Here is a 13,556-nt window from a genome sequence, read left to right on the forward strand (position 1 = left end):
AGTGACAGGTGACAGGTGATAGGCCCTCTAGCTGCTGCCATGCACAAATACCCCATCCTTCCCTTTCTCCCTCCTTCTCCCTCTCCCTTCCTATCCCCTTCTTCCTCTTCTTCTCCCTCTCTCCCTCTCCCTCTCTCTCCCCTCAAGCATCCCAAATTAGGTTACACTACTCAGCAACTGTCTCTTGACAGAGTTGGTGAGCAACACTTGCAAATGAGACTTCATTCTCAATGGAAAAAAATGAAAATGCAGACCCTATGGAAGGGGAAGACATTGAATCAGATAAAGAACATGTAGAAATCCTCAAAGCAGGGCAAGGCATGGAAAAGCAGGAAGAAACACACAGAGCGCTGGTCAGAAAGGATGAGGGTGGTGGCTTGTTTAAGGACAGCCATTGAGAAGTTTCAGTGGTACGGGGAAGACATGTGAAGAGATAGTTTCCTTTGGCACTGCTAACCCTGAAGAGTGTGGACCGAAGGAGAGTTGTGGGAGGAGGCAGGGAGGCCAGCTTGAAGAATATGATAGCCAGGTGATGGATTTGGGGATCTTAACCTAGGTAGGTAGTAGCTATAAGGTTTTGTTTTGTTTTGTTTTGTTTAGGAGTTAAAAAGACAGGAGAAAAATATAAGACAAGGTAGAAAGAGATCAGCCAAGGATTCCCCAGCCTTCTAGTTAGGTAAATGGAAAGGTTTGGCTTCTGGCTAACCTAGCAAAAATGGAAGGCAGAGACAGCTTTAAGGATGACGCGGAGTTTTGGGAACCCATGGAGGAGTGTCCAGGGAGCTTCATTACAGTGAGGCTTGACAGTGAGTATAAAGTTGGGCTGTATTTTAGGGATCTAGGATGCAGAATGAATAGAACTATTAATCAGCCTCTGGCAGCTGAACCCTGCTCTGATCTGAGCTTCTGAAACCCTGAGAAAGCTCACAAGGATGAGGGATGCAGCCTGGGATTCTGTGTACGCACATATGGATGCGTTGCTGTAGTCCCTGTCCCAGCGACTAATATACAGAGATGTATGTGTCTGGCATTTTTCTAGACACTTTGCATATATTAAACTCAACCCGTATTCTCACAGTAGTTCTTTGAGATAGGTACTACTATTATTTCCAGCCCCAAACACAAAGAGATTCATTGTCTTTCCCAAAGAGGTATCAATTTGCTATAAAGTGGCAGTCCCTGGCTGACGGTGTCTATTTGCGTTTAAGATTTTAAGTACTATGAGGATGCTGCTGATGAATACAGGGACCAGGAGGGTACGCTGCTGCCTCTCTGGAAGTTTCAAAATGACAAAGCCAAGCGCCTGGCCGTCACCGCCCTCTGCTGGTGAGTACAGATATTGCAGCAAAACTAGCACCCCAGAACGCCCACTACGGGCCAGATTTTGAGCCATAAGACTCTTCTATTCCACTTTATATCTTGAGTGTGACATGGGACACAGTAGGGGAAATAGGACTTAAATCCTTATTGGGTTGTAAGATCATCTAGTGTCTACCATGGTAGGAGTCTAAGCTAGACAGTGGATGTCTGTAGAGGAGTTAGTCACCAGTGCCCAGGAGAAGCTCTTGACCATGGGAAGGCGGCGTCCGTTTCTAGTCGATGAGTTCACATTTCTTTTGCAGGAATCCAAAGTACAAGGATCTTTTTGCTGTGGGACATGGCTCCTGTAAGTGATCTACCTATTCATTTGTTTGCTCATGCAAATATCAGACACTAGGCTCCTAGTCTGTCCAGAGCTTTTTGCCAGATGTGAGAAATTCCGAGGTGAGCAGGATGTATTCACTGGCCCACTGAGAGAGCTCACAGTCTAATGCTGTGGTTCTCAACCTTCCTAATGCCACGATCCCTTATTATGGGGTCCTTGTGTGTGGTGACCCTCCAACCATAGAATTTATTTCTGTTGCTAATTTATAACTGTAATTCTGCTATTGTTATACATTGTAATATAATGTGTTTACCAATGCTCTTAGGTGACCCCTGTAAAAAGGTCAAAGGGGGTCAGGACCCACAGGTTGAGAACCACTGGTCTAATAGGAAGCCCCACTCTCATATGGGGAGTTAATGCTGGTTAAAAGAATGCGGCTGAATATGTGGAGTGAACCTCAAAGAATGCAGAGGAAAACTGCAACAGAGGGGCCAGCATAGGCCAGGTCTGCAGGCAGGGCCATCCCTCAAAGGACACAACTGAAGGGATTCTGGAAGGGCAGGGACCTGTCGTGTACAGGAAGGGATGGCAGACCTGAGGCTGGAGGCTGGGAGACCTGGTGCAGGTGTGCTAAGGACAGATAGAAAGACCTTAGTCACTCTGGAGAGTGGGGTGGAGACCTCTCCCTGCTTCCTCACCTGGCCTTCCTGACCAGGCCTGCGGCAGGGTAGGGGTAAGGAAAGGCGAGTGCTTGAAGTTTACTCTTCTGTTCCTGAGCCGCTGGAGACCATAGCTCTCTGTGTTCCAGGCCTGCCAGGGCATGCTTGAGGTGGGAGGCAGCATATGCCGCTAACTGTCCATGCAATTTATTGTTCCTTCCTATTATTTGGGCTGAGCAGAAGTACCCACCACTGTGCTGGATAGTCTCTGATCCTAATGGGAAGGGCCCTACACAGTGAGCCAGGCACAGTTCCCTAATGCTAACAGCTTGTTCTCTGGCTAGGAGGATTCACTTCTGTGAACAGAAAAACCCTTCCGTTCTTCAAGCTGCTGCTGGCTGGCAGGCACACAAGCTCCTGGTCACTGCCTCTTAGATGGCCCATCAGTTCTTTGACCAGGGTAGGGATTCAGGGGAGGGCGTCCGGAGGAGTTGGTGTTTGTCATTCCTCTCAGGGAGGAAACCTTGGAGCCGCTCCCAGTTCTGTGGTCTGAGCTGCCTTTGAGGATGCCCTAAATGCCTGCTTTGTGTCCCTACTCCTGAAGGTGGGCTCCTGCCAAATGGGACTCTCGCCCTCTGGCAGGGAACTAGAACATCCCTCCCCCCTCTGCTGCAGCTACTGGGCCTGGAACAGAGCCTGAGGGTTGGGTAGGCCCTCCCAGGAGTGGGTGTGGACCCTCATGTGAGGCCCAGACTCTCTGCTTGAGACTGAGGTGAGAGGATGGGAGCCTCTGCAGAAGGTGGGAGGAGAAACTCCGCACATTGCAGACCGTCTTCTAGGCATGGTTAGAAGCAAGGTCATGTGGAGGCCATCCATGTGAGGTATCCTTAGTCAGAGAAAGGTAATGCCTTCCATGAGGGAATGGCCTCAAGTTGGCAGCTCACTGGCCTCCTTTGGGCAAGCACTCACCCAGGAATTGTTTCTTTGTCTCTCCTTGGTCTTCAGAGGCACAGCCCCAGTGGTACCCACAGGCAGCTACAGACCTCCCTCTGGAGGATCACTTCTCAGTGCCCTTGTCTCCTCATTAGCATCATGGCAAGACCGACAGCTAGCGAGGCCTCCATCTCAGAGCTGTCAGGAGGCCTGCATGAGAGAAGAGCCCGGTGTGCTGCAGAAGCATTACACGTCAGGCCAGCCATTGCTGCCTTCTTCTCCTGACTTTCCTGCAGATCCCTCAGAGGGCCTGAGCAGAGCAGGGGAGATGGGAAATCTGGACGGAAGCCAGTGGCAGGGACAGGGCTCCGTGCTGGTGTCACAGGAGTTACCAGCCAGCTTTCAGATGACCATCGATTACGGTACCAGCTTCAGGCCTGAGCAGGGCCCCTGAGATGGTCTGCAGTGTGCAGAGTTCCATGCTATGTCCCATGCTCCATGGAAGGAGAAGTGCAAGCTGAGGCCACACCTGGTTGTGGACAGGGTCACTGGGAGGAGCAGTTGCTCTCACCAGCTTCCCTCACAACGAAACCCACAGGGAGAAAAAAAAATGCCTGAAGAGAAATGCTGAATGAGGACTCGGCTTACTGCTGAGTTTGACCCCGGCAGGCACAGTCCAGGCCTCTTAGGCTTCATTCCCCCTGAAATTCCTAAGTTTTTATTCTGGGACTCAGCCACAGAAAAATTATGTAGTGTCTTAGGTAGGATTACTATTGCTGTCAGAACCAGACAAAAGCAACTTGGGGAAGAAAGGGTTTATTTGACTTACACTTCCATGCTTCCACATCACTGTTCATCACCAGAGGAAGTCAAGATAGGGACTCAAGCAGGGCAGGAACCTGGAGGCAGGAGCTGATGCAGAGCCCATGAGAGATGCTGTGTACTGGCTTCCTCATCATGGCTTGCTTAGCCTGCTTTCTTTTTTTTCGGAGCTGGGGACCGAACCCAGGGCCTTGCGCTTGCTAGGCAAGCGCTCTACCACTGAGCTAAATCCCCAGCCCCGCTTAGCCTGCTTTCTTATGGAACCCAGGAGCACCACTTACAATGGGCTGGACCCTCCCCATCAATAACTAATTAAGGAAATGCCCTACATGCCTGCCAATCTTTCTCCTCCCCTCTTCCTCTTCTTCCTCCTCCTCCTCCTTCTTCTGATTGATTGATTGATTTATGTAAGTATTTGAATAAGTTGCTGTCTTCAGACACCAGAAGAGGGCATCAGATCCCATTACAGATGGTTGTGAGCCACCATGTGGTTGCTGGGAATTGAACTTGGGACCTCTGGAAGAGCAGTCAGTGCTCTTAACTGCTGAGCAATCTCTCCAGCCCGAGACATTTTCTTAATTGAGGTTCTTTCCTCTCAGATGACTTCAGCTTATGTCACATCGACACAAAACTATCTAGCAAAGGAAGCCGGTGGTGGTACACACCTTTACTGCCAGGACTTGGGAGGTAGAAGCAAGCAGGTCTCTGTGAGTTTGAAGCAGGACAGCCAGGGCTACACAGAGAAGCACGGGTTCAATTCTTCCTTCTCCTCCCCCAAAATAAGAAGAGAAAAGGAAGGATAACCAGATAACCAGCAAATCTACACCCACCTTCCCACTACAGCTTCCAGCACCAGCTGCTTAAAGCACAGAGGCATGGGTGCCCCATAGGTCGAGCTCCATATTCCCAGCACATGGGTGGGAGAGACTGAGCAGGTGAATGAAGGTGGGTGTACTGGGAGACAAAAGGATTCAGTTCAGGAAGAGATGGTCTTAGAACAGCTGGGATGTGACCGTGGCAGCCTGTGGTACCGAAGGGGTCCATTCCACCTCATTAGCCAGTGCAGAGCAGGGAAATGGAGCCTCCTCACAGTCTGTCAGGCAGGAATGGCAGAGCACGTTCTAGAGAGCCTGTGTGCTTCCGAGTCTATCTCACAGGAGATGGGGCAGGGAGCTTCCTAGCAGGCCCCATATTGCAAGGGCAAAGGAGCCAGCTGTCCTTCAGCCCAGCTTTCCTCTGGGGCAGCACCTCAAAAGAGGCCAACAACAGCCCTCATACTGAGCACTAAACTCATTCCTGCTCTGTCTCTTGAACTTGCCCAGGCCAGAGATGCACTCGTAAGAGTTTAAATCTTTCCCGATCGTTTACTTGTTGGCTTCACTAATTAAGCAGTGTTAATTTCATTTACTGAAAATGGAAATTCATCCACCTCATTTCTCCCTGTTCATCCTCCACACACAAAATCCATCACTCCTTAGCTGCAGGCTGCGTAAAATTTACAGGACTAATTATGTTGTCAAGTCTCTTTGTAAATACAGTCCATAAAGGCCACTCTGCTTGCCGAGTGGCATGCAAGGGCATTCCGTTGTTAGTTTAATTACTGGTTAGTTATTTAGGCTCTCAAATGTTTGCCTCGTTTTCCCTAAATCAAATTAAATGTCCCACTTGATGTACTCTGTCTCCAAGGCCTTTCTCTTACTTCCCACACTATTTAAATACAGCTCCCAACCGAGCTAGGGTGCCTAGGAAAACTACACTGAGAACCCAAGCCAGCCTTGGGCTGGTCCCCTGCTTATGGAAATGGTGGAAATCCCAATCAAGGGGACATTTCTGTTCCTGGAGTATAGGGTGGCAGAACCAGGGGCAGGAAAGGGAGAGAGGGCTTCACTGTTGTGTCCGTGTGGCCATTCCCCCGACTCCAGAACTGCATCTGTACCCCAGAAGAAAAAGCTTGATCGTTCTGACTCCTAAAATTAGAGTTCAGGCCTCCCTTCCCTGAAGCCTCTGACGTCTGCTTCCTGTTGCTGCAGCAGCAAGCGACCACAAACACAATGGCTTAAGTAACACATTTCTTCTGATTTCTGGAGACCAGAATCTCAAGATGGATTACACGGAGTTAAAATCAGGTGTCAGCAGGGCTGTGCTCCCTCTGGCAGCCCCCAGGGAGCACCTGTTTCTTCTCTGTTTCCAGCTCCCAGTGGCCTGCATTCCGTGGCTGGTGGCCCTCTTCCAGCCAGCAACCGCATCATCTTGACATCGGCTTCTGCCGTCACACCCGAGTCTCTGACTCGCCTGCCTCCTTCCTTCCCTTATAAGAACTCTTACGATTACATCAAATCCACCCGGGGAATCCAAGATAATCTCCCCATCTCAAGGTCTTTAACTTAATCACATCTGCAAAGTCCCTTTTGCCACACAAAGTGACATATTTATAGGCTCCGGGGATTAGGATGTGGACATTTGGGGGGGGCATTATTCTGCCTACTCCACGCCCCCTCCAAGTGCCTCTTGCATGACTTAATAAGGGAGTCATCAGACAGCTGCTGCCTTGGAATCAGTCCTAGGCTGGCTTCGTTTAGGATGCCACAGTACAGAGAAGCCTGCCAGCCAAGGCTGGCATGGTGTCTTTGTCTCTTCAGTTGGCATCTGCCTCCTCCTGACCGCTGACCTGGCCTTAGCCTTGTGCCCCAACATGCCCTCCACCTGCCTTGCTCTCCTTGAGTCCTGAGTAGTCCCGCTGCAGCCAGAATGCTCTACAGTGCCCGCTTCTCAAAGCCAACTGAACCAGACAGGGCTGGCAGTTGTGGGCCTGAGGGTCCCAGCGATAAATTCCAGCTAAGAAGACATTGATCTGTGTTGCTCATTGGATAGTATTCTGCCAGGGCTCCCATAGCAGAAACTGAGGACAGTCAGATCTGTATCTATGCTAGAATTAAGACATGCACATGAAACCATGCCTAGTTGTTAGACATATAATCCCGGCTCAGGAGGCTGAAGAAGGATTGCAAGGGCATGGCCTACCTAAGCTACAGAATAAGTTCAAGGCCAGCCAGGACAATTTAGTGATCCTGCTTCAAAAGAAAAAATCAGAAGGGTGGGTTCAATGGTATAGTGCTTACCTAGATACAGTCCCCAGTCAAAGAGTCTCTCTCTCTCTCTCTCTCTCTCTCTCTCTCTCTCTCTCTCTCTCTCTCTCTCTCTCTCTCTCCATCTCCCTCTCTCCCTCCCTCCCTCCCTCCCTTTCCCCGAGATGATGATTTTAGGAGAGCTACCACATAAGACTCTGTCAAGAGGAACTGATTATCCTTCCCCTGACCTTGTGGATCATTGAGGGGAGAGTCAAGAAGGCTGTAGTGATTATGCAATAGAGTAGACTTCGAAGGAAACAAACTCAGTCACCAGAAAGAACATGCTGAGATGTGCTCCATATTTGACCTTAATGTTTTTCCATTCTTTATACTGATGGTAGGAACAGCACTTCCTTGGAAGATGAAGCACTTGTAGCTTGGTCTGGAAGGATTCCCAGAGATTATCACAACTAGTAGCCTTTCTCACTCCTGGACCTTTTCCCTCCCTGTTTCTCTTTCTGTGGTTGGTACTCAGCCACATGTACTTCCTGAAACCCTATAGTCCGGAGGACCTTGTTATACAGTGGGGAAGCTAGGGGGCTCCCATCCAGGTTGTTGGAACTATGAATTCTTGTGGCGTTAAGAAGAGAGTACTCCAGGTGAGTAATGGAGATCCAGTGAGTAATGGAGGCACTTTACAACCTAAAGTCATACTGGGGCTACTAGTGACCTGGTTAGTGCTGGACTGGGAATGCTGGTGGCTGAGCAGTGACGTCATCGGGCTTCTGGTGTCCTGTCTGGTGATCCTGCTAGGATTTTTGGATAGTTTGGCAGTATGACACTAACAGATGATGTCACACAAGAACCATTAGTGGTTTAATAATATTGTCATTTAAGGGTTTCTAGAAGATGAGAGGATGATGTCGTGGGGTTGTTGGGGATTGAGGCTGTGATGTCACACTGGGTGTCCCTTTAAAGTGCAATCATGAGATCTCAGCAGGCCCCCGAGGTCAGGAATGAGAAGTTCACAGAGAAAGGTCAGAGGAAAGCCCAGTCAGATGACATTTTTCTTTGCTCTCCTGGTTTATTTCGACAAAGAGGGCCTTGAACTAAAGTCACAAAACATATACTCTAACCAGGACTAGGAGCTACACCCCATATTACAGAGGACTCCTTTCCATGCAAGTAACAGAGACCACTAAAGCTAGTGGATGAAGTGTGACTAAGCCCAGCATGCATGTGACCGTCATAGTATGTGCCTTTTGTAAGTCCTACTCACGACATCTGCTTCTCTCTGCACGGCCATTCCCTTTATCATGCTTGACTGCCCTGTGCCTTCCACACCGTCTAAAGCCTGGAAGATTGGATAGGCTTTGTCAGTAACCACCATACTGTCCCTTCCTCTGTCTACTTCGATGTAAAGACCAAATTGCCAGGACTGGAAAGAGGGCTTAGCAGGTAAAGGTGCCAAGCCTGACAAACTAAACTTGATCCCTGGAGCCCAGAGTAGGAGAGAAATGATGTCTACAAATTGTCCTCTGACTACCACATGTTCTACTACTACTACTACTACTACTACTACTACTACTACTACTACTACTACTCTCTCTCTCTCTCTCTCACACACACACACACACACACACACACACACACACACACACACTAATTTAAGAGACCAGATTAGCAGAGAAAGAGAATCTCAACATAATACACTATGTGACATGTATTATGCATGCAAGTAGATTGTTTCTCCCTCTGAGACTCGCCTTCTCCATCTATAAAGTTAGGAGGCATACTTCAGGCTTCGAGTACCAGGGGCTCAGCAATTAGATCAGAATCATCCTCCATCCTGAGTTACCAAGCAGCCTAGGGCTCCCTGCCCTCCCTTCCTGGCTTCACTTGTCATGAGCACTGTGCATGTCTACTGAGCCAGGCAGGGGCTTGCCAAGAGAAAGTCGGCCATCAGCTGCCCATCAAGGGGTCACATAGCACTGAGCATCACCAAACATCGCTTCAGTCTCCCATTCTTCCTCTCACTGGCCATCTCTTACCCTTTGTCAGTCTTGGCTAGTATGGAGGACAAATTGGAATCAGAAGTGCCAGTGTCTCCCCTCTGGCCAATGGCCATCTGGAGGGCCCAGCGATGGCTGTCTCTGACCTTGCTGTGTGAACTAGGAGCAGAAGTGTGGAAGGTGGAGAGACAGGTAGGGTCTCGGGTCTGCTTGATGAGCAAAGGGAGCCGGAGTGACCAGTCCCAGTGGCTATGGCTGGGTTTTGATCTCTTCCTCCTGTGTGGCCCACCTAGGTGTTCACAATGGAGGTGCCAGCTCCTTCACACCCACTTTAAGGCAGACCCCTCCCCCATCGTGGACTCAGGGTGTTGTGGGATAGCTACCAGGGATGACTACTCAGACTTGGGTTTAAGCTAAGACAGAGACTTTCTTAGCCAGCCGGTGACGACACTGGATGTCCAGGATCTCAGTAGCCTTTCTCAGGGTGAACTTTAAAGCACAAAAACCATATTCTAGGCTGACATACTTCAGTTAACAAGAACAGTTAGCCAGAAGCAGAACCACATTGGAGACGTTCCCAGGACTGTGGGTTTTGATGGATTAGGCCTCTGCTTTCATTCTGGCTGGCGGTGCTGTCTCTGTGCTGACTTAGTTGTGTCTGTGCTTTATGACCTGAATAGCTCTTCCATCATGGAGTCAGGGGTGCTAAGGTCTGGGGCCCGTTACAAGGGGAATCTTTGGCCCCCAAGCTCACTTTCCCTAGGACAGAAACACTTTTCTTCCTAAACCACAGTGCAGCTGGGCAATGGTGGCCACACCTTCAATCCCAGCACTCAGGAGGCAGAGGCAGGCAGATCTCTGAGTTTGAGGCCCACCTGGCCTACAGAGCAAGTTCCAGGTCAACCAGGGCTACACAGAGAAAACCTGTTTTGGAAAAAAAGAAAGCAACAACAACAAAAGAAAACAGAATCCAAGCCACAGTGCCCTACTTCATAGCTCAGGACGGGCCCTAGAAATTCCTACCATAATGCAGCCCCTCCTTGCATGCATGCAGGGGATCCAGAGAGGGTTCCTGAGCAGAAAGCCTCAGAACTCGAGAGGATTAGTCTCAGCAAAGGAAGTGAGCTTTCCCATAGGCCTGGTCTTTGCAGAATCTCTGGGGTGTGCATGTTAATAGCTGAGGTCATGCCATGAGTCCAGAGACCTTAGAACCACGACAGTGACAAATGACTCCCCACACTAGTCAGGTTGGCCTTGTTTGCCCAGCACCCCACACCTCTGCACACCTCAGAACTGGCTATTTTGTGGACACGTCAGACTCTGCAGCCATTAAGCTAGAGGAGGAAACCCAGAACAGGGGAAGTAGAAAGGTCAAAGGCAGGGCTGGGGATTTAGCTCAGTGGTAGAGCGCTTACCTAGGAAGAGCAAGGCCCTGGGTTTGGTCCCCAGCTCCGAAAAAAAGAACCAAAAAAAAAAAAGAAAAGAAAGAAAGGTCAAAGGCTGTCCTGGGATAGGATGCACAAGATTCGCTGGTCTGCCTGGCCCATTGCCAGCTCTGCCTCCGAGGTTTTAGCTTGGGAGGACTGAGAAGTCTGGACTGGCAGCAAGAGAAGTGGACAGGAGGGCCACGTGCTGCTCAGGGCATGTGTGAGGGGTGACATGGGACCTTTACCGAGCACTCCATCATTGATCACCGAGATCTGCATTCAGGCTGAGTGGGCCTGTGGAAGCCTGGACTGTTTGGCTAGACACTTCCAGATACTGGAGGTCTGCTGAGACACTTCCAGATACTGGAGGTCTGCTGAGACACTTCCAGATACTGGAGGTCTGCTGAGACACTTCCAGATACTGGAGGTCTGCTGAGACACGTCCAGACACTGGAGGTCTGCTGAGACACGTCCAGACACTGGAGGTCTGCTGAGACACGTCCAGACACTGGAGGTCTGCTGAGACACGTCCAGACACTGGAGGTCTGCTGAGACACGTCCAGACACTGGAGGTCTGCTGAGACACGTCCAGACACTGGAGGTCTGCTGAGACACTTCCAGACACTGGAGGTCTGCTGAGACACTTCCAGACACTGGAGGTCTGCTGAGACACGTCCAGACACTGGAGGTCTGCTGAGACACTTCCAGACACTGGAGGTCTGCTGAGACACTTCCAGATACTGGAGGTCTGCTGAGACACTTCCAGATACTGGAGGTCTGCTGAGACACTTCCAGACACTGGAGGTCTGCTGAGACACTTCCAGACACTGGAGGTCTGCTGAGACACTTCCAGACACTGGAGGTCTGCTGAGACACTTCCAGATATTGGAGGTCTGCTGAGACACTTCCAGATATTGGAGGTCTGCTGAGACACGTCCAGACACTGGAGGTCTGCTGAGACACGTCCAGACACTGGAGGTCTGCTGAGACACGTCCAGACACTGGAGGTCTGCTGAGACACGTCCAGACACTGGAGGTCTGCTGAGACACTTCCAGACACTGGAGGTCTGCTGAGACACGTCCAGACACTGGAGGTCTGCTGAGACACTTCCAGACACTGGAGGTCTGCTGAGACACTTCCAGACACTGGAGGTCTGCTGAGACACTTCCAGACACTGGAGGTCTGCTGAGACACTTCCAGATACTGGAGGTCTGCTGAGACACTTCCAGATACTGGAGGTCTGCTGAGACACTTCCAGATACTGGAGGTCTGCTGAGACACTTCCAGATACTGGAGGTCTGCTGAGACACGTCCAGACACTGGAGGTCTGCTGAGACACGTCCAGACACTGGAGGTCTGCTGAGACACTTCCAGACACTGGAGGTCTGCTGAGACACGTCCAGACACTGGAGGTCTGCTGAGACACTTCCAGACACTGGAGGTCTGCTGAGACACGTCCAGACACTGGAGGTCTGCTGAGACACTTCCAGACACTGGAGGTCTGCTGAGACACTTCCAGATACTGGAGGTCTGCTGAGACACGTCCAGACACTGGAGGTCTGCTGAGACACGTCCAGACACTGGAGGTCTGCTGAGACACTTCCAGACACTGGAGGTCTGCTGAGACACGTCCAGACACTGGAGGTCTGCTGAGACACTTCCAGACACTGGAGGTCTGCTGAGACACGTCCAGACACTGGAGGTCTGCTGAGACACGTCCAGACACTGGAGGTCTGCTGAGACACTTCCAGACACTGGAGGTCTGCTGAGACACTTCCAGATACTGGAGGTCTGCTGAGACACGTCCAGACACTGGAGGTCTGCTGAGACACTTCCAGACACTGGAGGTCTGCTGAGACACGTCCAGACACTGGAGGTCTGCTGAGACACTTCCAGACACTGGAGGTCTGCTGAGACACGTCCAGACACTGGAGGTCTGCTGAGACACGTCCAGACACTGGAGGTCTGCTGAGACACTTCCAGACACTGGAGGTCTGCTGAGACACTTCCAGATACTGGAGGTCTGCTGAGACACTTCCAGATACTGGAGGTCTGCTGAGAGCCCTGGTACAGTTGCTTTGGGGAACTGTGGGGTAAAATACTGAGGAGATGCTTCCAGGTGACCGCCATGGGGTGACCACCGACAACGGCATGCCTTTGTTGTGTGTCCTGCTTGCTGTGCTGACACTGAAACTGGGCTTTGTGTCACCACCCTCCCCCTCCTCCTCTTCTTCTTTCTCCTTCTCCTCCTCCTCCTTCTATTCATCTCTTTCCTCTTTCTTCTACCCTTCTCCCTCCCTCCTTTTATCCCCCTCTTCCTTCCTTCTCTTCCTCCTTCCCTTCTCTCTCTTCCTCCCCCCTTTCTTCTTCTTCACTCTTCCTTCTCCTTTCTTTTTTCTCCTTTAATTTTTGACACAGGGTCTAAACTAAAATTCCCAGGCTGGCCTTGAAGCTGCAATCCTCCTGTCTCAGCCCCTGAGTAGTTGGGATTACAGGCCTACACCACCAGGCCTGGTTAGACCATAGCTCACTAGTACAAGCTTAATTCCTGTCCTTGGCTGAGGACTTGTGAGGAACATGGAAATCTATGTATGCATTGTACAGCAGCCTGCCTCTACCCTGGATATCCCTGCAGAGGGTACCACACCTCCCCAAATCCAATCACATTCTTAAAATGACAACTGAGCTTGCATCCCCTTGTTCTGCGCGCCAGAGAGAACAGAGAGTGACTGTAGCTCAGACTGGCCTAGTCACCTTTACCAGGTGTTGGATCGAGCCACACAAAGGGAGGGTCGAATTCACATTTCACAGTCAGAGGATGAAGGGCCAGAGAGGCATCCCATGCAGGCACAGCTAGGTGACAGAGGAGGGTCTCTGTAGGGTCCAGGCACCTTACAGAGAAGGAGACCCTACTCATCTGCTGGGGCACAGGCAAGGGGGCTCCCCTGGGAGGACAGACAGACCTTCAGCTGCAGCCCTCCTGTCTCCC

The 13,556-nt window shown here is 50.6% G+C and overlaps 1 protein-coding gene across 1 annotated transcript in view; it reads left to right on the forward strand.

Annotated features, from left to right (window-relative positions):
• Dnai1 (dynein, axonemal, intermediate chain 1) overlaps positions 1–13,556 on the forward strand; it is a 69,669-nt gene that overhangs the window by 42,668 nt on the left and 13,445 nt on the right. The window contains 2 exon segments of the mRNA NM_001024342.1: positions 1,209–1,326; positions 1,623–1,666. Coding sequence (NP_001019513.1) covers positions 1,209–1,326; positions 1,623–1,666 — 162 coding nt within the window.

This window comes from Rattus norvegicus, chromosome 5, assembly GCF_021556685.1.
Source record: "Rattus norvegicus strain SHRSP/BbbUtx chromosome 5, alternate assembly SHRSP_T2T, whole genome shotgun sequence".
Classification (NCBI taxonomy): domain Eukaryota; kingdom Metazoa; phylum Chordata; class Mammalia; order Rodentia; family Muridae; genus Rattus; species Rattus norvegicus.